At 45.4% G+C, this 27,301-nt stretch overlaps 1 protein-coding gene across 1 annotated transcript in view; it reads right to left on the reverse strand.

Moving 5' to 3' along the window:
• Positions 1–27,301, reverse strand: part of LOC139339950 (titin-like) — a 175,050-nt gene that overhangs the window by 18,143 nt on the left and 129,606 nt on the right. The window contains 18 exon segments of the mRNA XM_070975414.1: positions 103–405; positions 577–2,643; positions 2,760–3,059; positions 3,171–3,455; positions 3,679–3,972; positions 4,135–5,898; positions 6,032–6,337; positions 6,421–6,723; positions 6,980–7,285; positions 7,452–7,739; positions 7,835–8,131; positions 8,227–8,529; positions 8,647–9,234; positions 9,480–9,776; positions 9,900–10,659; positions 10,744–13,967; positions 14,025–20,511; positions 20,578–27,224. Of these exon segments, the coding sequence (XP_070831515.1) occupies positions 103–405; positions 577–2,643; positions 2,760–3,059; positions 3,171–3,455; positions 3,679–3,972; positions 4,135–5,898; positions 6,032–6,337; positions 6,421–6,723; positions 6,980–7,285; positions 7,452–7,739; positions 7,835–8,131; positions 8,227–8,529; positions 8,647–9,234; positions 9,480–9,776; positions 9,900–10,659; positions 10,744–13,967; positions 14,025–20,511; positions 20,578–27,224 (24,819 nt within the window).

Genomic DNA, 27,301 nt, shown 5'->3' on the forward strand with positions numbered 1-27,301 from the left:
AAAAGACACATCAAAATTCCATCAGACATGTTGAGTATTAACTAAAGAGTATTAACTAAAAAGTCACTATATACGGTGATCCTACAATGTGTTAAAACTCACCAACTGGGTTTTGAGCAACTGCTCCCTTGGAGGCCTCACTGGCTTTGCTCAGCCCAGCACTGTTCATGGCATAAACCCGGAACTGGTATTCCAGGCCTTCAACCAGACCCTCCACCTTGTAATAGCACTCAAAGCAAGGGATCTTGTTCTCTCTCACCCACAGAATATTATTCCTCTCCTTCTTCTCAATCCAGTAGCCAGTCACCTTGCTTCCGCCATCATGATATGGCTCCTCCCATTTAATGGTCATTGTGTTAGCAGAGATATTGAAGACTGAAGGCTTTGTTGGTGGGCCAGGAGGTGCTGTGATAAAAAAAATTAGATTTTGTGGTTGAGTATATTCAACTGAGTTCTAGCTTGATTTAGTAGAAGACATTTTCACATACATTAACAGTCTATGAAACGCTTAAAGACTTCTGTTCTTTGTTATTCAAGTTAAATTAGTGAATAGGTTGAAAACTAAGTAGTACTTACTGAAAGGATGCTCTGCAACAATAGTCTCAGACTCGGTGTGCTTGCTGACACCAAATCTATTCTCGGCAGAGACCCTGAATGTGTACTGCATGTACTTGGTCAGGTGACTGACGTGCAGAGATGTGCGTTTTACACTGGAGTTGATCAGCTGCCAGGCAGTGGAGCCAGATTCGCGCTTCTCTACAATGTAATTTGTGATATCAGTGCCACCATCATCCTCTGGTGGTTGCCAGTCAAGTACACAGGACTCAGAGGTGATGGATGAGATTTCAATGGGTCCGGTTGGAGGACTGGGTCTACCTATGACATTAACTTCAATAGTGAAGGTCCTGGTTCCTGCCACATTTTCCAGAGTCAGGTAGTATTTACCACCATCTCCTCTCATGGCCTCCTTAACTGAGATGCTGGTTCTGTCTTTAGCTACTTTGATGCATACCCTGTCTGAGTTCTTCAGCCTCATTTCCTCCAGCTTCCAAGTGACCTTAGGAGAAGGTCTACCACTGATGGGAATGTCAATGGTGAAGGTACTGCCCGACCTGCTTGTGACTAGCTGGTTGGTGATCTCGCTGAGGTCAGCAGCAGGTTCAATGTGAGGCTCTTTGACAAGTACAGGAGCTATTGTTTCCCTTGGCTTGCTGTAGCCGGATTCATTCTTAGCCATCACACGGAAGTCATACTCATCACCCTTGTTGAGCTTTTCAATCACATAGGTGAGATTCTTGGTGTGGCCAACCACCATCCATTTGTCTGTACCCTTTGGCTTAGCTTCAATGACATAACATTGGATGCGGCTACCACCATCATGCTCTGGTTTCAGCCACCCCAGTGACACAGAGTTATCTGTGGTGTCCAGGATGTTCAGTCTCTTTGGAGATGCTGGCTCTGCAGTAGCAATGACAGGTTCAGTCAGCTCAAACGCCTCACCCATCCCATGCTGGTTCTCGGCTGAGACCCTGAAGAAGTATGGCACTCCTTCCAGCAGGTCCTGGATCTTCAGGATATGCTGCGTGCACTTGCCACCAGACTCCTGCCAAGTGCGACGGCTAGCCTCACGTCTCTCAACAACATAGTGATGGAGTCGGGCTCCACCATCGTTTAAAGGAGGCTCCCAGGTAAGTGTCACAGAGCCTCTGGATACCTCCTTGAAGACAACAGCCTGAGGAGGTCCAGGAGTGTCCAGCACCTTTACAGTGAATGTAATGGCCTTGCTGCCACTAGCGTTCTCCAGGTTAACAGTGTATTTGCCTGTATCATTTCTTGAGCAGTTTTCAATACACAGAGAAGTGTAGCCATCTGTAGTTGTGATCTCTGACATGACACCCAGCTGTCCTTCTTCCTTCACCCAGGTGGCAGTGGGAATTGGCTTTCCTCTGAAGTAGATACCCAGGCACACTGAACCTCCAGCCTTGACAATGTGTGTCTGCTTGAACGTGGCATCAATATCCACCTGTGGTGGTGTTAGCCTGTCTACAGCCTGAGCAGGCTCTGACATCTCCCTGTCCTCACCTCTACCTACGTGATTGACAGCTGCTACTCGGAACTTGTACTCAGCTCCTGTCTGTAGACCCATTACCACATAATTTGTTTCTTCAACCAGTTGGTCATTTACTCTCTTCCATTCTGTCTCCTCTCCCTTCACCATCTCAATAATGTAGCCCAGGATGTCCATGCCTCCATCATCCACAGGCTTGGTCCATTCCAGGCTGATGGAGGTGTTGGTGGAGTCTGACACACAGATCACAGATGGAGCACAAGGGATATCCTTTGGCTCAGCAGCTTTGATAGACATAGAAATGTTGCTTGGAGCTCCAACACCAGCGTCGTTCACAGCCATCACACGGAACTCATATTCCATATCCTCTGTCAGGTGGAGCACCTTGTGAGCACATTCAATAATGGGCTTCTTGGTAATCACCTTGTAGAAACGGACAGTCTTCTTTTCTCGTTTCTCCAGGATGTAATACTGAATGGGGTTTCCACCGTCAGATGTTGGAGGAGTCCAGGACAGGGTGATGCTCTCTCCTGTCACCTCAGTAGCATCAGGAGTACCTGGAGCATCAGGAGTAGCTGAGGAGAACAATTTTGATAGGTAAGCGCTACGTCTGCATTGGCACTATATATATATATGTATATATATTATTTTTTTCTGCAAAAAGAAAGAGCTTTTCCAATTGTCCACTTACTGTATTGGAGCTGTGCAATGACAGGGCTAGATTCCAAAGGTCTGCCAACTCCAAACTTGTTAACAGCAGAGACTCTGAACTGGTACTCATTGGTCTTGATGAGCTTTGTTGCATTGAAAGTGCACTCTTTACATTCATCAGACACCAAGGCCCATGAGATCTTGGAGGTCTCACGCTTCTCAATGATGAAATGTGTAATCTCAGAGCAGCCATCATTCTCTGGCGGGTTCCAAGACAGAGTGCACTTGCCCTCTGAAATGTGGCTGAAAGTGATAGGTCCTACTGGCTCCCCAGGTGTGTCTGTATCATGCAGGTGGGTGAGATTTAAGTTAGAATATGAATAAATAAATAAATACAGTAGCATAAACAGCTACACTATCATATAAACAGAAAAAGGCCAAAACTGTGTACCTTGGACTTGAACAAGGATGTTCTCTTTCTTGCTTCCAGATCCATTGGTAGCCTCCACAGTGTAGAGGCCACGGTGTGTACGATCAGCGTCCCTGACAAATAGGGTGCTTGATCCAGCTATGTTGATAATGTCCATCATCTTTTTGGTAATCTCCACACCATCTCTGTACCAGACAACCTTGGGAACAGGTCGTCCAGTAATGGTCACCTTCAGCCTGATGTTGTCTCCTGCCTTGACTGTCAAACCCTCGAAGTACTCTGGGCCAAACTCAATATTTGGAGAAGCTGGTTTTGAGAAACAGAGATATTAGTTTTGAGAAGCTTTACTGCTATACTGAGCTTTAAAGATTTTCCAGAAAGATGATCTGAGAGATATGGTTTACACTGCCTATTGCTTTTAGTCAGTGATCACTTAGTAAAGGGCAACAAATCTGCTACATTATTTACCCATTTGTCCTGAGGTTCAATATTAAAACCCTCTTGTCATTTGCCTCCTGCCATTACTCACCGTTCTCACTTCTGACCGCTATCAAGCCAGAGGAGTTGGAAGGGGGACTGACAACACCAATGGCATTTCTGGCAATCACTCTGAACTCATATCGCTCATTCATTGCCAACCCAGTGACAGTGTACTGGCACTCATGTACATCAGTCAAGTTGGCCTTGAACCAGCGGCCATGTCCTTGACGTTTCTCAATGTTGTAGCCAGCAATCTTGCTACCACCATCACGTTTGGGTGCCTCCCATTTCAGTGTCACTGAGTCGCTAGTCACATCAGTGTAGTCAGGCTGTCCAGGAGGATCTGAAAGACATGAGATACATCTTTTAACTTATTCTCGTTTGACTTAACCACTTAAGTGGTTTCATTCTAACTGCATGTTATTCCAGTTTTAGAGCAGGAAATTATTTTGTTAAGCTCATTACAGTTCCAATATGCAATGTATTTGTCCAAATCAGCACTCACCAACAGGACTAACAGCCATAGTTGGCTTGCTCTCATCACTCATTCGACTGAAGCCAGCATCATTCTGGGCGTAGACTCTGAAGGAATACTCAAGACCTTCAATGAGTTCCAGGATCCTGTAGTCTGTTTCTTTGATCACCACAGTGTTCACCTTTTGCCACATGATGCTGTTCTTTTCCTTCTTCTCAACATGGAAACCCTGGATGGGGGTACCACCATCATAGATGGGCTGCTCCCACTGGATGGTCATTCCATCGTTGGTAACATTGTACACGACAGGCTTGCCTGGTGGGCCTGGAGGCCTGAACTGGTGCTTTGCAATGACCATCTGGGAGACCAGAGGCTCGCTGACACCATATCTGTTCTCAGCACACACTCTGAACTGGTACTGGGCACCCTTGATCAGGTTAGGGACCTTGAACTGAGTATCCTGTACACTGGAGCAGGCCATCTTCCAGTCAGGCTGGGAGGTGTCACGCTTCTCCACAGTATAGCAGGTGATATTTCCACCACCATCGTCATTAGGTTCATCCCAGGAGATCATGATGCTCTCAGCTCTAACTTCATCCAGGCGGATGGGTCCAACAGGTTTTGATGGTGGTCCAAGTGTGATGACATGGATGTGGAAGGATCTTCTGTTGACCTTATTGTCAAGGGTCAGGGTGTATTTACCTTCATTCTCCTTTTTCACATTCTTAATCATTAAAGTGGCTTTGTTTTCTGTCTTCTTAAAGCGGACTTGGTCACTCTCCTTTAGAGGTAGGTTATCCTTCAGCCACAGAACAGATGGTTTTGGTTTACCCTTGTATGGCAGCTCGATGTGCACATTGTGACCCAGGCGAACACTTATGCTGCCATCTGGGTACTCTGCAAGGTTTGCCTCAGGGGTTATAATGTAGTCAATGACCTTGATAGGCCCAATCTCAACAAAGTCACCCTGCCCCTTCTCATTTCTGGCAGCAACTCTGAAGAACACGTCTGAGTGCTCCTTGAGTTTCTTGACCTCAAACTCACACTGTCTGCTGGTTCCTCCCAATGACCATTCCTCGTCCTTGAGCTTCTTCTCAATGATGTAGTCAGAGATGATGCTGCCGCCATCATAATCAGGCTTCAGCCACTGCAGAGTGACAGAAGTCTTGGATGAATCCTTCATAGAAACCTCTTTGACTGGTCCTGGAGTCTCTGTAGCCTTCACAGACTCAAGTGTTTCACACGAATCACCAACACCGTTCTCATTCTCTGCTAACACCCGGAAGAAGAAGGATGTCTTCTCGGAGAGATCTTCAATGGTATATGTGGTGTCTGTGCATTTACTTGTTACGGCAGAATAGGATCTCTTGGAGGAGTCTCTCTTCTCCACAATGTAGTTTGTGATCTCAGCACCACCGTCAAGGAGTGGAGGCTCCCAGCATAGGGTAACCTTTCCACGAGTCACGTCCTTCAGGACCAGATTCCTGCACTGAGCTGGAGTATCCTGGACTTTCACAGACAGGGTCAATGTCTTGGGCTCTCCCACACCATTCTCTATCTTTACTGTGTACTTTCCAGTTTCAAGCCTGGTGACCTCACGCATAACAAGGACTGTGGTAGTATCTGAGTGGTGGAACTCATATTTAGGATCACGATCGATGCATTCTTCTCCCTTGCTCCATGAAGCAGTGGGAGCGGGTCTGCCCTTCAGAGGAACAGTCAGCTCCACATCCTTGCCAGCTTTCACAATGTAGTGAGTTCTCATGGCCACATCTGAGTCAATCTGGGCCTCCTCTGTGAAAATCATGAATAAATATATAAATATTCAAGGTCACACAGGGACTGCCATATGTTAGCAACATAAAACAAAACATACATGTTTTAAATTGAACACGCTTCACATTTTTAATATCAGCAATTAATTTACCCAGGATGTCTTTAGCCTGCACAGGCTCAGTCATCTCCAGAGGCTCTCCATGGCCAGCACAGTTGACAGCAGAGACTCTGAAGAAGTAATTGACATCTGGTTTTAAGTTGTGAACTGTATACTCTGTTGTCTTGACCTCTCCCTTTGAGGTAATCATAGCCCATTCTTGCTCTCCCTCAACAAGCTTCTCCACTATGTAGCTCGTGACCTCACTGCCTCCATCCCATTCTGGCTTGGACCAGCCCAATGTAATGGACGTCTTGGTGGAGTCCACCACCTTCAGCTTGCAAGGCTCATCTGGTGGATCTGTACATAAAATGTATTTTGTTAGATGGGGGTGTAAGATTATCTTCTTTATGTTTGAAATCTGTGAATGTTAGAGAACTTACCAACTGGGTCAGCAGCCTTGTAGTAGTCTGATACATCAGAGAATGGTCCCTCTCCAGCCTTGTTAATGGCACAGATGCGATATTGGTATTCATTTCCTTCTGTCAGATGATAGACGGTCTGTTTGATATCAGTGACAGGGTCTTTGTAAACTCTGATCCAGCGCAAGCTCTTCTTGTCGCGTCTCTCCAGGTAGTAGCCTGTCACGGCGCTACCTCCGTCTACACCTGGTTTGTCCCATTCTACCACCATGGTGGACTTGGTTATGGTATTTACCTCAGGAGTACGAGGCTGCCCAGGAGTTACTGTAGAAATTTATAACAAACAATTTAAGAAAATGCAAATGATAATATGAAAAACAATTTTGATTTTGATGTTAATTTTTTTCTAATGAAAGCAAAGAATTTATTAAAATCATAATAATAATATAATATAATAAATAAATAATAAATACAAGGGATGATTGTTGCAGAGTAATTATATTGGTATTACCTAAACAAGAAAAAAAAATGTATTCACATGAATAATTATAGTCACAACACTCTACAGCCCAAAACCTACCAAAGGCATTCTTAGTGATGACAGGCTCAGACTCCAGTGGCTCTCCAATTCCATACTTATTAACACCCATTACACGGAACACATACTCATTTCCGCGCAGCAGTTTGCCAATGGTTATGTGTGTCTGCTCTTGCTTGTCTGAAACTGTTGACCAGACCACTCGACTGGTTTCACGCCTCTCAACAATGTAGTGGGTCACCTTGGAACCTCCCTGGTCAGACTCAGGCACAGGCTGCCAACTAAAGATGATCTTGTCTGCTGTGATGGAGTTGAAGTTAATGATGCCAGCTGGGGGTCCAGATTTGTCTAAGTAGAGGTAAAAAAAAAAGAAAAAAAGAAAGAAAACAAGGAAGAGCATATGAACATTAAATAGTGGTGGAAGATTATAGTAAACAAGAGTATCTCCAGTCAAACTGATCTGGAATTTAGAATTATGAAAGTATGAAGGGGTGGGGCAAGAATTTTTAAATACCTAAGATTTCGAGCCTGATGGTTGCAGATGCTGAGCCGAGAACGTTCTTGATCCTGATCTCATATGAGCCTGTGTGAATGCGAGCTGCATCCTTGATCAGAACAGCAGAAGAGTCAGTTGTGTTTTCAACAGACATGGTAGAGGTTGCAACCAGCTCTTTTCCATCCTTGAGCCACTCGATGTTTGGCAGAGGCTTGGCAATGATTCCGACTCTAAGCTTAACTGAAGTGCCAGCCTTGTACTGAACCACATCCAGATACTCTGGAGGAAGGTCAATGGCTGGGGCACCTGTGGGACACAATATGGTAATATAAGTAAAGTAGTACAAAATCCAATAAAAGCAAACAAAAAATGTCACCATAGATATAAATCCAAAAACTCACCACATGCATCGACACAAGTGACTGGGCCAGCAATGAGAGACGGGTTACTGACAGACCCAACAGCATTCTTGGCATACACTCTGAACTCATAAGACTCATCCTGGTTCAGTCCAGATACAATGAAACCCAGTTCAATGATGTTTGTGAAGTTGGCCTTCACCCATCTGCCACTGGCAGCTTCCCTCCTCTCCACACTGTAGCCGGTAATCTTGCTGCCACCATCATAAGGAGGCCTCTGCCAGGCCAGGCTGACTGAGTTCTTGGTGACTTCTGTGATACGGACATTTGCAGGGGGCTCTGTAATATTAAAATGACAAAAATGTTATTTTAATTAAACAACAGGAAAGAGGCTGTGGATCCCCTTATAAATGGAGACAATTAGAAATACTTACCACAGGCATCAATGGCAAGCACCTCTTCAGAAGTCTTGCTCATCTTTCCAATACCGGCAGCATTTTCAGCTGCCACTTTGAATTCATAGATGAGGCCAGGGCAGATGTTCGTGACACGCCACTGGTTTCCTGAGATTGCTGTCTTATTGACCTTCTGCCAGAGGATGCTGCTCCTCTCTTTCATCTGGAGATGATATCCAATTACAGGGTTTCCACCATCGTTGACGGGTTCATTCCAGCAAACTGTCAGGCTCTCTCTAGATACAAAGCCAAGCCATGGTGTGGATGGAGGTCCAGGGATGGCTGTAATGGACAGCATTCATATTGGTATTCAGAGTGATTCATAATGCATGATACAAAATTACTGTTAGAACAAAAAGATTATTTTCCTCCACATAGTATATCAGTTTATCAACTTACTGTATGGAAGCTTTATCATGACTGGCTTGCTGTCAATGTGGTCGCTGACACCATAACGATTCTCAGCCTTGATTCTGAACTGATACTCCTCTCCCTTGGTCAACTTAGTCACCTTGATTGAGCTTCTGGCAATGCTAGTTGACACTTCTGCCCAGGTAGGAGTACTAGTTTCACGTTTCAGAACAATGTAGTTGGTAACAGGACTGCCACCATCATACTCTGGGGGAGTCCATTTCAGACATACTGTGGTCTCTCCAACCTCTCCAATCTCGACTGGACCAACAGGAGGTCCAGGTCTGTCCAGCACAACAAAAATAATGAAGATCTTGGTGGTGCCTCCTACATTTGAGGCGGTGACTTCATACTTGCCAGCATCACTGGAAATACTCTCATTTAAGGTGATGATTAAACTGTCTGGAGTTACTTCTGTTAGCAGCCTCTTGGATCCTTTGATAACAACATTGTTCTTGGACATAGTCACTTTAGGCATGGGCTTGCCAGTAAGAGGAATCTCAAAGGTTAGGTTGGATCCCGCTCTCACATAAACTGTATTCTTGGGGTAGTTCTTCAGGTCAAACTCTGGAGCCTCTGTTGAAAAAATAAGACAGCAATGAGATAAGTAATATCACCTTAATGTTGAATGTTTTTAATTATTGTTTTACATTATCTATTACGTGATGTTAAGTTGCATTACTGATAATATTAAAAGATATCAGCAGAATATATTAAATCATATTATTTATGGATGGAATCCTTTTTCATAGGGACAATAAAAACTGAATACGAATTACATTACTAATATCACAATGCAGAAGTAAACCCAGAGATAATACCATGTATTTCCTTGACAATAACAGGTACAATCATCTCCTTTGGTTCACTGAGTCCAGCATGGTTCTCAGCCCGGACTCTGAAGAAATACTCAGCACCCTCCCTCAGGCTCTTGATGGTGTGCATCATGGTCCTCACAGTGGCACACTTCACCCATTTGGTCTGTCCCTTCTCCACGGCATCAATAACATAACCAGTGACTCTGCTACCGCCATCATATTCAGGTCTTGTCCAGGCAATTGTAATGCTGTCCTTGGTAACATTTGCAACTCCAAGTTTCATGGGCGGACTTGGTACCTCTGTAATAGACAGTCGGACATTTTATTGTGCACAGTTTATTGTGCATTTTATCAAAATGATAATGATTATATAAAATCAACTTCACAGCTATTGCATTTAAAAACTGCCAGTTCATATGTTACCTGTAATTTTTGTTCCACCCTTGGCTTCTTGAGGTACTCCAACTCCATGCTCATTTTCTCCAATAACTCTGAAGTAATAGATGGCTCCCTCCTGCAAGTCTTCCACCTTGTAAGTCATTGTGTGGCAGTTGCTGGTCACAGACACCCAGGCCTTCTTGCTGGCCTCACGTTTTTCAACATGGTAGGCCTTCACTGGGTCACCGCCATCATTCTCTGGAGCTTCCCAGGTGAGGGTTGCAGAATCCCTGGTCACTGCTGAAACTATAACATTGACAGGGGGTCCAGGAGAGTCAAGCACCTTGACAACCATGGGCAATGTTGTTTTTCCCAGTGGTGATTCAATAGTTACGCAGTACTCTCCAGAGTCATTTCTAGTAGACTTGTCAATTGTCAGTGAAGTACTGGATTCTGTTGAGTCAATGGTTCCTCTGACCTTCAGATCAACACCTTCCTTTGCCCATGCCACTGATGGCACAGGTTTTCCCTTGAATGGTACATTGAGAGTAAATGCTGTACCATGCTTAACAATATGTACTTTACGCATCTCAAGGTCAACATCAAATGATGGCTGTGCAGTTCTGTCCAGTGCTGCAGCTGCATCTGAATATGGGCTACGCACACTGCTACCAACTTTGTTTACTGCCTTGACACAGAATTCATATTCTGCATCTGTCTTTAGTCCAGTGATTGTGAACTCCAAGCTCTTGGTAATAGGTATAACTTCAATCCATCGTGCTAGTTCTTCAGGGGATTCCTCTACCTCCTCTTCCTCCTCCTCCTCATATTCTTCCTCTTCTCCCTCAACCTCTGGCTCTGGTACATGAATGTAATCTCTGTATTCTACACTGTATCCAAGGATAGCAGTACCACCATCATCTTTTGGTGGTTTCCAGGCAATGGACACGCTGTCCTTGGATGAACTGACAATCTTTGGCTTGGTTGGGCGTGAAGGAACAACCAGAGGATCTACTGCTCTGAATGTTGCAGAGGGTTCACTTGGAGGACTTGGACCAGCAGCATTTTCGGCAAAGACTCTGAAGTCATACTCACAGCCTTTGCGCAGTTTGTTTGCTACTGTGGTACATTCAACAACTGGATCTCTGTTCACACGAACCCAACGCATACCTGTCTTCTCACGGCGCTCAATCACATATCCAGTGATGGGACTGCCTCCATCGCCGACTGGTTTGCACCAGGTAAGGGTCATTGAATCTCCAGATATATCAGTGACGTCAACACTAGTTGGAGCAGTGGCAAAAGTGTATGGATCTGTAATCTTTACAGCATCACTCTCCAGAGCTTCACCAAGTCCATGTTTGTTGACAGCCAAAACCCTGAAGATATATTCATTGCCCTTGAGAAGTCCTGTGACTTTGAGGTATGTTTTTGTAATGTCTCCCTTCACCAGTGTCCATGCCAAGCGGCTGGTCTCACGCTTCTCAATGACATAATGTGTAATGTCAGCACCACCAGTCTCCTGGGGAGGGCCCCATGACAGAGTGCACTCCTCAGCTGTGAGACCTGTGATCTGCAGAGGTCCTGCTGAGGGTCCTGGCTTATCTAGAATCACACAATTTATTGGCATGGTAACTTTTCCAACAATATTCTGTAGTGTCAGGGCATACTGTCCGGAATCTCTTCTGATGCAATCCTTCACAATGATGAAAGTGCTGGTATCTGTAGAAACAATCTGGATTCTGGCTCTCAGCTCAATTTCTTTGCCATCCTTGGTCCAGGAAATAACAGGGGCTGGACGTCCAGCAAGATCAGCATTAATCTTCAGAGCTTCTCCTGCTTTCACAAAAACTGTCTCTCTGTACTTGACATCCATCATGATGCGTGGTGGATCCACATCATCCTTGACTGTAATGGGGCCAGTGTTGTCAGATGGTTCACTGAACAGTCCAGCTGCATTCTTAGCAATGACACGGAAGTCATACTGGCTGCTCTCTGTAAGGCCTGTCACATCATAGTGAGTCTCAGGCACATTGGTGAAGTTGCATCTTGTCCAGCGTCCTTCAGGAAGGTCTCTGCGCTCAATGATGTAGCCAGAAACCTTGGCTCCACCATCATACTCTGGTTTATCCCAAGACAAGGAGACAGATGTTCTGGTAACAGCAGTGACCACAGGTGTGCCTGGAGGGTCACATGGATCTCTGGCTGCTACACCTTCACAGGCCTTGCTACATTTACCAATACCAGCAATATTTTCAGCGTAGACACGGTATTCATATATCATCCCCTCTTCAATTCCATTGACTTTGTATTCTGTATCTTTGATCATTCCTCTGTTCATCTTTGTCCAGAGAATGCTAGAACGCTCTTTCCTCTCCAGATGATAGCCTACAACAGGACTACCTCCGTCATTGACTGGTTCATTCCAAGTCACCAACATATAAGACTTAGTGGCCAGCTTCACTATGGGTGTGGAAGGAGGTCCAGGTTGTTTGAAGTTATACTGAGCAGTGATTCCAGGTGAATCCAGATATGTACTCTTTCCATAACGGTTGACTGCATAGATACGGAATTGGTACTCTGCCCCATGTGTTAGGCGGCAAGCCTTGAAAGATGTTCTGGCAACATTACTTGCTACCATCTGCCATTCCTGTGTGTTTGTATCTCTTTTCTCCACAATATAGTTACTGATGGAGCAGCCACCATCATACTCTGGTGGAGACCAAGACAATGTGATGCTGTCTGAGGTCACAGCGTCTACCTTGATACCTTTAGGTGGACCTGGTTTATCAAGGACAACAACTCCAATATCTGCTGTGACAGTTCCTGCTGTGTTAGCCAGAGTGATCTCATACTTGCCAACATGTTCTCTGCTAGCCTCTTTGATGATAACTTTGGATGAGGTTGCAGTGTTTAAGATGGTCACTGATGATGTTTGCTTCAAAGGAAGGCTATCCTTCTTCCAGGATACAACAGGCTTTGGCCTGCCTCTTACTGGAACCTCAAGAGTGAGGTCACCTCCAGCCTTCACACTGTATGTGGTAAATAGTAAGTTGGTGGATGGTTCAATTGCAACATCCTTTGCAACCACAGGTAAGCCAAGATCCTTTGGTTCACTCTTTCCTTTTTCATTGATTGCAACAACTCTGAATAAATAGGCTTCATTGGGGGTCAGATTAGGAATAGTCGCTTCAAGTACCTTAACTGTGCATGCTGTGCCCCATTTATCTCCACTTTTAGGCTTGAACTCTACATTATAGCACATTACCTTGCTGCCTCCATCATGAGCAGGTTTGTCCCATGCCAGTGACACACTGTTCTTTGTCAAATCTACAAGGGTGACTTTGCTTGGTGGCAGAGGTACCTCAGACACTTTGACTTCTTTGGTTTCAACCATCTGTCCTTGGCCATATTCATTAACAGCATAGACTCTGAACAAGAAAATGCCACCCTCAGGCAGGTCTTCAATCTTGAATGAGTTGACCGTGCAGTTGCTGGTGACAGTAGTATAGGCCTTCCTGACAGACTCTCTCTTCTCTACAATGTAGTTTGTAATTTTAGAACCACCATCAGTGAGTGGAGTGTCCCAGGCGAGAGTGACTGAGTCCTTCTTGAGCTCCTTTATAGCAAAGTTTTGTGGTGCACTTGGTGTATCCAAAATTCTCACTGCAACAGTAGCAGATTTTGCACCACTGCTATTCTCCAGTGTTAGTGAATATTTGCCACTGTCAAAGCGGTTAACATTGTCAATTACAAGCATGGTGTATGAACTGGAAGTGTCAATCGCAGCACGTTCTGTTAGTGTGCCTTCAACCTTTTCCCATTTCACAGCAGGCTCGGGCCTTCCCCTGATAGTGACAAACAGACGCAGAGTTCCACCAGCACGAACAGATACCACCTTTCTGAGCTCAGCATCTAACTCTATCTCTGGTGCTTCTATCCTGTCAGAAGTAACCACAGTGCTGTGGACATTAGCAGCCTCCCCCACTCCCTCAGAATTGATAGCACAGACACGGAACTGGTACTCTCCACCCTCCTTCAAGTCTGTGATAGTGAGTTTAGTGGCTTGAATACCAGTGGGTGGAGTGCACATAGTCCATTCTTTTTCAGCTGGTATCTCGACTGTTGGTGCTACTTCTGCCTCCTCCGTCAATTCGGGCACAGGTGTATACTCCCTCATTTCGACAATGTATCCCTTGATGTAGGCACCACCATCAAAGTCAGGTTTGCCCCAGGACAGAGACACAGAAGACTTTGTGTAGTCTGTCACCTTTGGATGGTGTGGAGGTCCAGGTGGTCTTGTGGCATCACATGCTCTGTAGAATAGGGACAGTTCACTGAGGTCTCCTATTCCAGCCTGATTCTCAGCAGCAACACGGAACTCATAGAAGTGGTCTGTCATTAGGCCTGTGACCTTGAAGTGAGTGTCAGCCAGCTTTTGTCTGTTGCATTTTGTCCACCTTGCACTATCTTTGTCACGTTTTTCAAGGTGGTAACCATCAATGTCAGCACCACCAGTCTGTTCTGGAGCGGTCCATGACAGAACCATAGAGTCTTTTGTGATCTGACTTGCTTCTGGAGTTCCAGGAGCACTAGGTGGCTTGTAAGGATTACGTGCAATGATAGGTTCACTTTCAAGATAATCACCAACACCATATTTGTTGACTGCCCTGACTCTGAAAATGTATTCATTTCCGGGGAGCAAATTCCTTAGTTTATTGTACAGACCCTTTACATTTGGTGCAGCCACTGTCCAGGACAATCTGCTTGTCTCTCTCTTCTCCAAGACATAGTGAGTGATACTAGCCCCACCATCCAGAGTTGGCTCAGACCAGGAAAGGATGCACCTGTCAGCCATGATTCCTGTCACCTTCATGGGTCCAGTAGGTGGACCTGGTTTATCAAGGACTTTGACAGTGATAGGGAAGGTTTTTGTACCACCTAGATTTTTCAGGACGAGGCCATAGTGGCCACTGTCAAGCTTGGTTACATCTTTGATAGTTATGGCTGCACGTTTCTGTGTAGTTTTCACTTCGATGCGCAGGGCTTTGTCCATTTCCTTGCCCTCTTTTAGCCAGACAACATCCGGTATTGGTTTTCCATAGATGTCTGCATCAAGAAGCAAATGTTCTCCAGCACTGACAACAATGACATCTTTGTATTTAGGATCCATTGAGGCCCTTGGTGGCTCAATTTCATCAGTAGCAGTAATAGGTCCAGAGCTGTCAGATGGCTCACTGAAGACTCCGGCTGCATTTCTGGCAATAACCCTGAATTCATATTGCTCATTCTCTGTCAGACTAGTGACAATATACTCCGTCTCAATTATATTTGTGAAGTTAGCTCTTACCCAGCGCCCATCAGGGGAGCAAAGATCCTTCCTTTCCACAATATATCCATTCACTTTGCTGCCACCATCATACTGAGGCTTGGTCCATTGAATCTTAATAAGGTTCTTAGAAATAGATACAGCTTCGGGAGCACCAGGAGGGTCACATGGATCACGAGCAACAAAGGACTCAGAGACTTTACTGCATCTACCAATACCAACAATATTTTCAGCATAGACTCTGAATTCATAACCAATACCCTCCTCAAGATTACTGATCTTGAACTGAGTATCAGTGATGAGAGTCTTGTTCAACTTGTTCCACAGTATGCTGCTTCTCTCTTTGCTTTCTAGATGGTAACCAATAACTGTACTTCCACCATCATTGACTGGCTCATTCCATTCAATGATCATCATTTCCTTTGTTGCAAATTTGACATATGGAGTTCCTGGAGGCCCTGGTGGTCTGTATGGGTATTGTACAACAATGGCCTTAGAGTCAAGAGGCACACCCTTTCCATACCTGTTTTCAGCTATGATTCTGAACTGATATTCAGCACCAGTCTTGAGCTTGGTGACCTTGATAGCAGTTCTGGCAAGCTGTGTGGTGACTGACTGCCATGTTGTGGTGGTGGTGTCTCTCTTCTCCACTATATAGTTCTTTACCTGGCATCCACCTGTGTATGACGGGGGCTCCCAGGAGAGATGAACAAATGTGTTGCTCACTTCAACAATCTTGACTGGCCCTGTCGGTGGTCCAGGCTTGTCAAGGATAATGACAGCCACATCCTCAGTGACTGTGCCGGCAGTATTAGTTGCTGTAATGGAATACTTGCCAAAATCATCCTTGCATGCCTCAGTAATTTGAATTCCAGTTGTCGTTGGAGTGTTTACCACATTGACCCTGGATGTCACCTTCAAAGGCTGACCATCCCTGGTCCAAGTGACCTTAGGTTTGGGCCTGCCAAGCACAAGGAACTCCAATTTGAGGTCTTTTCCAGCTAATACACTGTATGTGTTGAATTGCATGTTTATGCTTGGCTCCACTGTCATGTCACTGGCAATAACTGGGGCAGCAAGTGCCTTTGGCTCACTCTTACCTTTCTCATTATAAGCAATAATGCGGAAAAGGTATTCTGTTCCACCTGTGAGGCCTGTGACAGTGCCCTCACATATCTTTGGATTTCCTGCAACTCCCCACTTGTCTGTACCCTTGGGCTGCATCTCAATTAGGTAGCCACCAATTCTACTGCCTCCATCATGCTCAGGTTTCTCCCAGGTCAGAGTGGCACTGGTCTTGGTAACATCGGTGAGTAAGACTTTTCCAACAGGCAGTGGTACCTCAGAAGCCTTGGAAGCCGTCTTTGTTTCAATGGCCTGGCCAATTCCATATTCATTCTCAGCCATGACTCTGAAGTAGTACATAGCGCCCTCGATCAGATTCTCAACTTTGAATGTTGTCTTGGTGCATTTTGTGGACACATTTGCATAAGCTTTTCTGGTTGATTCACGTTTGTCAATTACGTAGTTCTTGATTTTGGAACCTCCATCAATCAGTGGGGCATCCCATACAAGAGTGATAGAATCCTTTTTGACATCTTTAACCACAAGGTTCTGTGGGGCCCCAGGTGTATCCAGGATTTTAACAGCAACAAACTCAGACACAGAGCCACTGCTGTTTGTCAGGCTTAGGGTGTATTTTCCTGAGTCACCCCTGTCACACGAGTCAATGGAAAGCTGAGCGAAGTTGAGAGCTTTCTCAACCACCACCTTCTCAGTCAGGTCTCCCTCATCCTTAGTCCACTTAATCTCAGGTGTTGGCCTACCCTTGAATGGAATATGGATTCTAACAGATCCACCAGCTTTCACAGTGATGCCTTTCCTCAGCTCAGAGTCAAGGTGGATCTCTGGTGGGTCGACCCTTTCCTCTGGCTTAGCTGTTCCAGAGAGAGATGCTGGTTCACCAACTCCTAGTTTGTTCAGAGCACAAACCCGGATCTTGTACTCCAGACCCTCAGCAAGTTTAGTAATTTCATATTTGTTTACACGCAGACCAGTGGGGGGAGTAACCATGGCCCATTCCTCCTCTTCAGCCTTGCAGACTTCAACAATGTATCCTTGAATGGTGCTGCCACCATCAGACAGAGGCTTACCCCATGACACTGTAATAGAACTGTTTGTGGAGTCAATCACATTCACATATGCTGGGGCACCAGGTTTGTACTTGGGATCACAGGCCTTATAGTATGAACTTGGAAGGCTTGGCTCCCCCACTCCAACTACATTCTCAGCAGCCACTCTGAACTCATATTCATGGCCAGTTGTTAGGCCTGTAACTCTAAAGGAGAGGTCAGTGACCTTCTGTCTGTTGCATCGGGTCCATTTGATTCCATTTCTGTCCTTCTTTTCAATGATGTAATTGGTAATCTCACTACCGCCATGAGTCTCAGGGGCTGACCAAGTGATCGTCATGCCATCATGGGCAATGTTGGATACATCCTCAATGTGAGGTGGACCAGGAGGAACAAATGGAGTTTTCATGATCATGCCGCCAGACTGCAGTGGCTCACTGACACCGTAACTGTTAACTGCCATTACACGGAACATGTACTCATTGCCTTCCAATAAGTTGGTGACTTTGTAGCATGTGGTGTCACAGCTGTTAGAAACAACAGTCCAAGCTAGACGGCTGGTCTCCCTTCTCTCTATGATGTAGTGTTTAATAGGACTACCTCCATCATGTAGAGGGGCTCGCCATACCAGTGTGCATCTATCTTCTGCTACTCCAGTGATGTGGAGGGGTCCTTCACATGGGCTGGGCCTGTCCAGGACCACAACATTGAATGGAACAGTTTCACTGCCGGCCACATTTGTCAGCTGGAGTGTGTAAATTCCACCATCAATTCTAACACAGTCCTTAATCACAATCATTGCGTGGTGTTCTGTGTTTTTGATCTCTAGTCTGAGTGTATTCTCAATTGGTTTTTCATCCTTGAACCACTTGATTGTAGGCAGTGGCTTGCCACGGACATCAGCATCTAGCTTGAACGTCTCTCCGGCATTGATGATAATGACCTTGGTGAATGCAGGGTCAATGGAGAATTTGGGTGCCTCAACCTTATCACTGGCAGTGATTGGTCCACTGTTGTAGGACGGCTTACTGATGGTGCCAACAGCATTTTTAGCAATGACTCTAAAGTCATACTGTGCATTTTCAGTCAGACCAGTGACAGTGAACTGGGTCTCAATCACATTAGTGAAGTTTGCCCTTACCCACCTGCCCTCTGGCAGATCACGCTTCTCCACAGTATAGCCAGTTATATTACTACCACCATCATACTCTGGTTTAGTCCACTGAAGGATAATTGTATCTTTGGTCACATGGATGGCCTCTGGTGTACCAGGAGGATCACATGGGTCACGGGCAACACAGCCCTCTGAGACCTTACTGCACCTGCCAATGCCAACAATATTTTCAGCATAAACCCTGTATTCATATTCAACACCCTCATCCAGTGGATGACTCTTGAAACTAGTCTCATGAATAAGTGTCTTGTTGATTTTGACCCAGAGAATACTATTTCTCTCTTTCCTTTCAAGATGGTAGCCAAGAACAGAGCTTCCTCCATCTGTGACAGGCTCGTGCCACTCAACAATCTGGTGGTCCCTGGAGAGAGAGGAGATGAAAGGAGTGCCTGGTGGGCCTGGCTCTCTGTATGGGTACTGAGCGACCACTGCAGATGAATCCAGGCCATGGCTCTTGCCATAGCGGTTCTGAGCAATGATCCTGAACTGGTACTCAGCTCCAGTCTTGAGTCTAGGCACTTTGATGGTGGTTCTGGCACAGTTTATGCTGATATTTTCCCATGTTGTTGTAGTAGTATCTCTCTTCTGTATGACGTAATTTGAAATCTGGCAGCCACCATTGTGTTTTGGTGGGTCCCATGAAATAGTGACACTCTGTGTTGTGATTTCATCGAACCTCACAGGGCCGGATGGAGGGCCAGGCTTGTCAAGTACAATTACTTCAACGGTTGTGTCCTTCTTTCCAGCTGAATTAGCAACATTTATACTGTACATGCCACCATCATCACCTGCTGCCTCCTTAATGCTCAGTGTCGTATGTGTTGGTGTGTTGAGAATGTTAACTCTGGTAGTGAACTTCAAAGGAGCTCCATCTTTAGTCCATGAGACTGTTGGTTTAGGGCGACCGAAGATGGGAATGTCAACATTCAGGTCTTTACCCACATTGACACTGTAGTTGCTGAATGCTGGTCGTACATCTGGCTCAAAGACTAAGTCCTTTGCCATCACTGGTCCAGCAAGGACTTTGGGGTCACTCTTTCCCTTATCGTTGATTGCTGTTACTCTAAACAAATACTCCTCTCCTGGGTTCAGATTGGAAACAGTAGCTTCCATTGTTTTAAATGTGTTAACACCAGACCACTTATCCTGGCCCTTAAGCTGCACCTCGAGTAGGTACTGCATGACTCTACTACCCCCATCATACTCTGGCTTCTCCCAGGCCAAAGAGATACTTGTTTTAGTTTGGTCTGTAACAGTCAGGTTCTTTGGAGACTGGGGCACCTCTGAGACCTTAAGAGGGTCAACAGTTGCTGCAGGCAGGCCAACACCATGTGCATTCTCAGCAAGCACTCGGAAGTAGTAACTGCAACCTTCCTGGAGTGGCTCAATCTTCCATGAAAGAGCATGACAATTTGTCACAACAGCAGCATATGTTTTGCGCGTGCTTTCTCTCTTTTCAACAATATAGTTCTTGATCTTGGACCCACCATCCAACAGAGGTGGTTCCCATGCTAGTGTCACTGACTGGTTTGTAATTTCTTTCACTTTTAGGTTAACAGGAGCACTAGGTGTATCAAGAACACGGACAACAACAAATGCAGATTTGGTTCCACTGGAGTTCCCTACAGTGACAGTGTATTTTCCACTGTCATTTCTGCTCATTTTGTCAATTACAAGCGATGTGTAACTACTGGTCACCTCAACTTGAGCAGTTTCTTTAAGTGCAGCTTCATCTTTGTCCCACTTTACAGTAGGACTGGGCCTTCCTTTGATGGGAATAAATAGTCTAAGGGATGCTCCAGCTTTAATGGCCACAATCTTTCTCAGTTCAGGGTCAATGTCAAGGTCTGGCTCTTCTGCCTTGTCCTGGGCAACAACAGCTCCGAAGACATCAGCATGCTCGCCAACTCCAACTTTATTAACAGCACATACTCTAAACTTGTATGCCTGGTTTTCCTTCAAGTTTGGAACTTCAAACTTGGTCTTTTTGACCCCTGTTGGTGGTGTGCACATTATCCATTCCTCTGTAGGAGCATCTGTGGCAGCTGCTGCAGCTGGGTCTTCAGTGGGGGCCTCAGCTGGCACTGCTGGTTCTGTGGTAGTGCAGCACTCTACAATGTATCCCTGAATCTCACAGCCTCCATCACAGACAGGCTTGCCCCAAGACAAGAATACTGATGTTTTTGTTGTGTCAGTAACTCTTGGATTGTGTGGTGGACCAGGCCTGAAGATGGGATCAAGGGCTTTGTAGAAGACAGTTGGGAGGCTTGGCTCACCAACACCAACAGCATTCTCAGCTGCAACTCTGAATTCGTAACTGTGGCTTTCTAGGAGTCCAGTGACCTTGAAAGTCAAGTCAGTGACTGTTTGTCTATTGCACCTGATCCATCTTATGCCTTCTTTGTCATGTTTCTCAATTATGTAGCCAGTGATGGGACTTCCACCGTCTTCAGACGGAGCCTCCCAGGTAAGCACCATTGAGTACTTTTTAATGTCTGAAACTTCCAAGCTCTTGGGTGTTCCAGGGGGCACATATGGATCTTTGATTAGGACAGCAGCAGACTCAAGTGGTGCACCCACTCCAAAGTGATTGACAGCATGGACTCTGAAGATGTACTCATTTCCTTCCAGGAGCTTAGTAACCTTTAAGCAAATATTTTCCACTTTTGGATCAACAACAGTCCAAACTAGTCTGCTTGTTTCTCTCCTCTCCACAATATAATGAGAGATCTTGCTGCCACCATCTTGTAGTGGTGGTTTCCATGCAAGGCAGCATCGGTCTTTGGTTATTCCTGTAACAATAAGAGGTCCCTGTGGTTCTTCAGGTTTATCTAAAACAACTACATTGACCTGTACAGCCTTTTCTCCGCCTGGATTTTTCAACAGCAGAGTGTACTGGCCTCCATCGGAAAGTTTAGCTTCCTTGACAGATATGCAAGCTTTGGTGGGTGTGTTCTTAATCTCTCTATGAATCGTGTTGCTCAGTTCCTGCTCTCCCTTTATCCAGTGGATAGAGGGCAATGGTTTACCATGAACATCTCCATCAATCTTGAAGTTGTCTCCAGAATTAACTACAATAGTCTGTGTGTACTCTGGGTCTATGCTGATGTGTGGTGGTTCAATCTCATCCCTGGCAGTGATAGGACCAGTGCTGTAAGAGGGAATACTGAAAACACCAGCAGCATTTCTGGCAATGACCCGGAACTCATACTGATTGTCCTGCACAAGTCCAGTTGCAACATACTCTGTCTCAATTACATTAGTGAAGTTAGCCTTCAGCCAGCGTCCTTCAGGAAGCTCCTTCTTTTCCACAATGTAGCCTGTAACCTTGGCACCACCATCATACTCAGGCTTGGTCCAAACAATGGTGACAGAATCCTTAGTGATCTTTGTTGCCTCTGGGGTGCCAGGGGGATCGCAAGGATCTCTTGCAACATGTCCCTCAGACACTTTGCTGACTTTGCCTATTCCAACAATGTTTTCAGCATAAACTCTGTATTCATACTCCATTCCTGGTTCCAAACCACTGGTTTTGAAGGTTTGGTCAGTAATAAGAGACTTGTTAAGTTTTACCCACAGGATGCTGTTTCTCTCTTTGCGTTCAAGATGGTAGCCCAAGATGGTGCTTCCACCATCATTCACAGGTTCATTCCAGGCAATCACCATGCTGTCCTTGGTGCAGGCTGCAATGGAAGGTGTTCCTGGAGGTCCTGGGAGCTTGTATGGGTATTGAGCCACAATACACTCTGATAGAAGAGCTGGGCCTTTTCCATATCTGTTTTCTGCTGTGATTCTAAACTGATATTCAGAGCCAGTCTTCAACCTGCCTGCCTTGATTTTGGTCCTTGCAAGGTTAGGAGATACAACCATCCAGTTAGTTGTGGATGTGTCTCTCTTTTCCACAATGTAGTTTTTAATGGTGCACCCACCATCATACTCTGGTGGGTTCCAGGAGATGGTTACACTGTCAGATGTGACCTCTTCCACCTTAACTGGACCACCGGGCTGACCAGGTTTGTCCAGAACAACGATACTAATGTCTGCTGTTGTCTCTCCTGCTGTGTTGCTGAGAGTAATATGGTACTGCCCAACATCATCTTTAGTAGCTTCTTTTATGCTGAGGTTCAGCATTGTGTCTGTCGCACCAAAATTTACCCTGGTAGTTCTCTTCAGAGGCTGACCATCTTTTACCCAGGAGACAGCTGCTTTGGGACGTGCAACATATGGAACCTCTACTGTCAGGTCTTCTCCTGCCAACACACTGAATGTGTTGAACAGCATTTTGGCAACAGGTGCAATCACAAGATCTTTGACAATCACAGGCACACCAATTTGACGTGGGTCACTTGTTCCCTTCTCATTTCTTGCTGCTACACGGAACATGTATTCTTCACCTGCATTAAGTCCGCTAATAGTAGCTTCTGTTTCCTTTACAATCACAGCTTGGGTCCACTTATCAACACCCTTAGGTTGGATCTCAACAACATAACAACCAACTCTGCTGCCGCCATCATGCTCTGGCCTCTCCCAAGAGAGGGTGACACTGGTTTTAGTAACATCCTTAAGAGTTATTTTGCCAGGTGGCTGTGGTTTCTCAGACACTTTAACTGATTCACCAGTCTCAATGGGCATGCCAATGCCATATTCATTCTCAGCCAAAACTCTGAAATAGTAGTTGCATCCTTCCAGGAGCTGGTCGACTGTGAAGGTGGTGTGATGGCAGTTAGCATTGACTGTGGCATATGCTTTCCTTGTGGATTCACGTTTTTCAACGATATAATTTTTAATCTTAACTCCTCCATCATTCAGTGGTGGATCCCAAGTCAAAGTGACAGCTTCCTTTGTTACAGCAATGATCTTAAGATTCTGTGGGGCACTTGGTGTATCAAGCACCCTGACTTGGACTGTAACAGTCTTGGAGCCAGAACTGTTGTCAATTGTAAGATTATACTTTCCACTGTCAAATCTGTTGACATTTTCAATTACAAGCGAGGTGTATGATGTTGTGCTGTCAATGGTTGCCCTCTCAATACGCTCACCATCTCCTTTGGTCCATTTAGCCTGAGGAGCTGGTCTGCCTCTGATAGGCACAAACAGTCTAAGTGAGCAGCAAGCTCTAAGAGTGACAACTTTGCGGAGCTCAGCATCTAAATCCATCTCAGGTGGAAGCAGCCTGTCCTCTGCCTTGGGATTGCCAGGTATCAATGCTGCCTCTCCAACTCCTTCACTGTTGACAGCAGAGATGTTTATCTTGTACTCATTGTTCTCCTTCAAGTTAATAATGGTGAAGGAGGTGGCAAGGAGCCCTTCTTTCGGTGTCACAATGGTCCATTCCTCCTCTTCCTCCTTTTCACATGGGACGCAGGTCTCAATGATATACCCAGTGATTTCAGAGCCACCATCATATGCAGGTTTGTTCCAGGCAACAGTAATTGAGGATTTGGTTGTGTCCAAAATTCTGGGGTTACATGGAGCCCCTGGCTTGTACAGTCCATCAGTGGCCTTGTAGAATGGACTAGTGACACTTGGTGCACTCACTCCAGCAGCATTTTCAGCAATTATTCTAAATTCATATTCATGTCCAACAACAAGGCCTGTTGCCTTGAATTGTAGATCTTTGACCTTCCTCTTGTTGCATTTGACCCAGCGGAGGCCTATTCTGTCTTTCCTTTCAATATTGTAGTTGGTGATGGGAGTTCCACCGTCACTCTTAGGTGCTTGCCACATAAGAACCATTGAATCCTTAGTGATTGCTGTCACCTCAGGATTCTCTGGAGGATCTGGAACCACGTATGGGTTGTCTGCAATAGTGGGTTCAGAATCAAGAGATTCACCAAGCCCATATTTGTTTACTGCCATAACTCTGAAGATGTATTCATTTCCTTTGAGCAGCTTGGTCACCTTGTATTGTGTAACTTGAAGGTCTGAAACTACATTGGTCCAAACCAATCTGCTTGACTCACGCTTCTCAATCACATATCCTTCAATCTTGGCACCACCATCATCTGCCGGTGGAGCCCACGTGAGCATACAGTTGTCAGCCGTGACATTAGACACCTTAAGAGGTCCAACTGGTGGTCCCGGTCTGTCGAGCACCTTAACATTAAAGATGTGCTTTGCAAATCCACCAATATTAGTGGCAGTCAAAACAAATTCTCCTCCATCTGATCTGACAGAGTCCTTGTTGGTCAGAGTTGTTGTCAGTTCTGTGAATTTTACATCCAGTTTCATTGTGTTCTCAACATCTTTTCCATTCTTGGTCCAAACCATAGATGGTGTAGGTTGACCAGCAATGTCAGCATCAAGTTTGAAGGACTCTCCCGCCTTCAGTAGAACAACGTCCTTAAAAATGGCATCAACCATAATGCGTGGCTCAATAATGTCATCTCTGCAGGTAATTGGGTCTGAGGGTTCAGAAGGCACACTAACTGCACCTGCTGAGTTTCTGGCTATGACACGGAACTCATATGAGGCATCTTGAGTGAGTCCACTGACAGTAAATGTCGTCTCAATGATGTTGGTGAAGTTGGCTCTGATCCAACGACCAGTAGGCAGTTCTCTCTTCTCCACTGTGTAGCCTGTGATTTTGAATCCACCGTCGTACTCAGGCTTTGTCCACTGAATAGTGATAACATTCTTGTTGACAAATATTGGCACAGGCTGACCTGGTGGGTCAACAGGGTCCAAGGCTAGTATTGCTTCTGAGGCCTTGCTGGACTTACCTACTCCAGCCATGTTTTCAGCCATGACGCGGAACTCATAGGCTACGCCATCTTCCAGACCAGTGGATTTAAAGATGTTTCCTTTCACAAGACCCTTGCTGATCTTATACCACATGATGCTGCTTCTTTCTTTCCTCTCAACGTGATAACCAATGACTTCATTTCCCCCATCAGACACAGGCTCATTCCAGCCAATTGTTATTGAGTCCTTGGTAAATGCAACAACACCTGGAGTACCAGGAGGTCCAGGTACTTTGAATGGATAAGCAGCCACCACTGACTCTGATGTGATGGGTGGTCCAACACCATATCTGTTCTTAGCCTTTACTCTGAACTGATACTCAGATCCAGTGGTCAAACGAATGGCTTTGAACATGGTACGGATGACAGTGGAAGACAGCTCTGTCCATGTTTGGGAAGTGGTGTCTCTGATCTCAACCACGTAATTATTGATTGGAACACCTCCGTCATTCTCAGGAGTTTCCCATGCAAAGATGCAGTAGGTTCGAGATATCTCCACAATCTTAACAGGTCCCTTGGGTGGTCCTGGTACATCATGTACTTTAACGGTGATGTTGTCTGTCACAGAACCAGCAATGTTCTTTCCTGTCATTGTATATACACCACTGTCAGCTCTGGTGCATTCACTGATGCTGAGGATAACAGTAGCAGCAGTAGTTTCTACATTGGTTCTCTGTGTGAGCTTCAGGGCTGTGCCATCCTTTTGCCAAGAAACAGTTGGTCTAGGACGTCCTATAACTGGAATTTCAACCTTGATGTCATCTCCTGCCTTGGCAATAACAGTCTTCTGACATATGCCACGGAGGTCAAATTCAGGCAAGGAAGTAGAATCCTTGACAACAATGGGTTTGCTCTCACGTGGAGCGCTTCTACCGGAGTGGTTGACGGCCATTACACGGAAAACATACTCCTCATTCTCATTGAGATTTTTCACTGTGAAATCCATGGCCTTGACTGTTGTTACATGTGCCCACTGATCAGTTCCCTTTTTCTGGGCCTCAAGGACATATCCTGTAATTCTGCTTCCACCATCATGTTTGGGTTTAGTCCAAGCCAGGCTCACAGAATTCTTGGTGATATCAGTAGGAATAATACTCTCTGGAGGAGTTGGTGTCTGGGATGCACGGATTGGGTCAGCAGTTTCAACTGCCTCACCAATACCATACTCGTTCTCGGCAGACACTCTGAAATAGTACTCACAGCCTTCACCCAGGTCACCAATCCTGACTGAAGTGGTTGGGCAGTTCGTAATAGCTGTAGCAAAAGCTTTCCGAGTTGATTCTCTCTTCTCAATGATGTAGTTTGTGATCTTGGCTCCGCCATCAATGAGAGGTATCTCCCACTGAAGAGAAATGCTTTCCTTGTCAATCTTGACTGGTTTTAGATTAAGTGGAGGCCCAGGTGAATCCAGAACTCTCACATGTATAGAGGCACTCTTTTTTCCAGTAGAGTTTTCGAGAGTAAGCTCATATTTGCCTGCATCAATCCTTGAACTCTCAGGGATGATCAGCATTGTAAATGACTCTGTGCTGTCAATGACTGCACGCGAAACAGGGCCACCCTCCTTGGTCCATGTGACTGTAGGTGTAGGGCGTCCCTTGATTGGCACAAAGAGGCGAATGGAGCAGCCAGCCCTGATGACAAGGGTTCGTCTCAGCTCAACATCCAGCTCCAAATCAGGTTCAGCTGCACGCTCCACAATTTCAACCAGTTCCTGAGTTTCAGCAGGTTCACCTGCTCCCTTAGCGTTCACTGCACTAATTCTGAAATGGTATTTTGCTCCAGTTTCTAGTTTGGGAACAACAAACTCTGTGATCCTAAGTGGAGAAGAAGGGGTGTCCTTAATCCATTCCTCTGTTCCTTCTTTCTTGTGCTCTATTACATATCCAGTAACTTCAAGTCCACCATTATCAAGAGGTTTTCCCCAGTTTAGAGTGGCAGTGGTCTTTGTTGTGTCTGTGACTCTTGGGTTGACTGGAGGTCCAGGTACATCTACCAGACATAAAATAAGAGGTTAGTGTTTTTTAAAACTAAATATAATTGTAAAAGCAGGAAATTCCATGTGTGTC

The sequence above is a fragment of the Chaetodon trifascialis genome, chromosome 12 (genome assembly GCF_039877785.1).
Source record: "Chaetodon trifascialis isolate fChaTrf1 chromosome 12, fChaTrf1.hap1, whole genome shotgun sequence".
NCBI lineage: Eukaryota > Metazoa > Chordata > Actinopteri > Chaetodontiformes > Chaetodontidae > Chaetodon > Chaetodon trifascialis.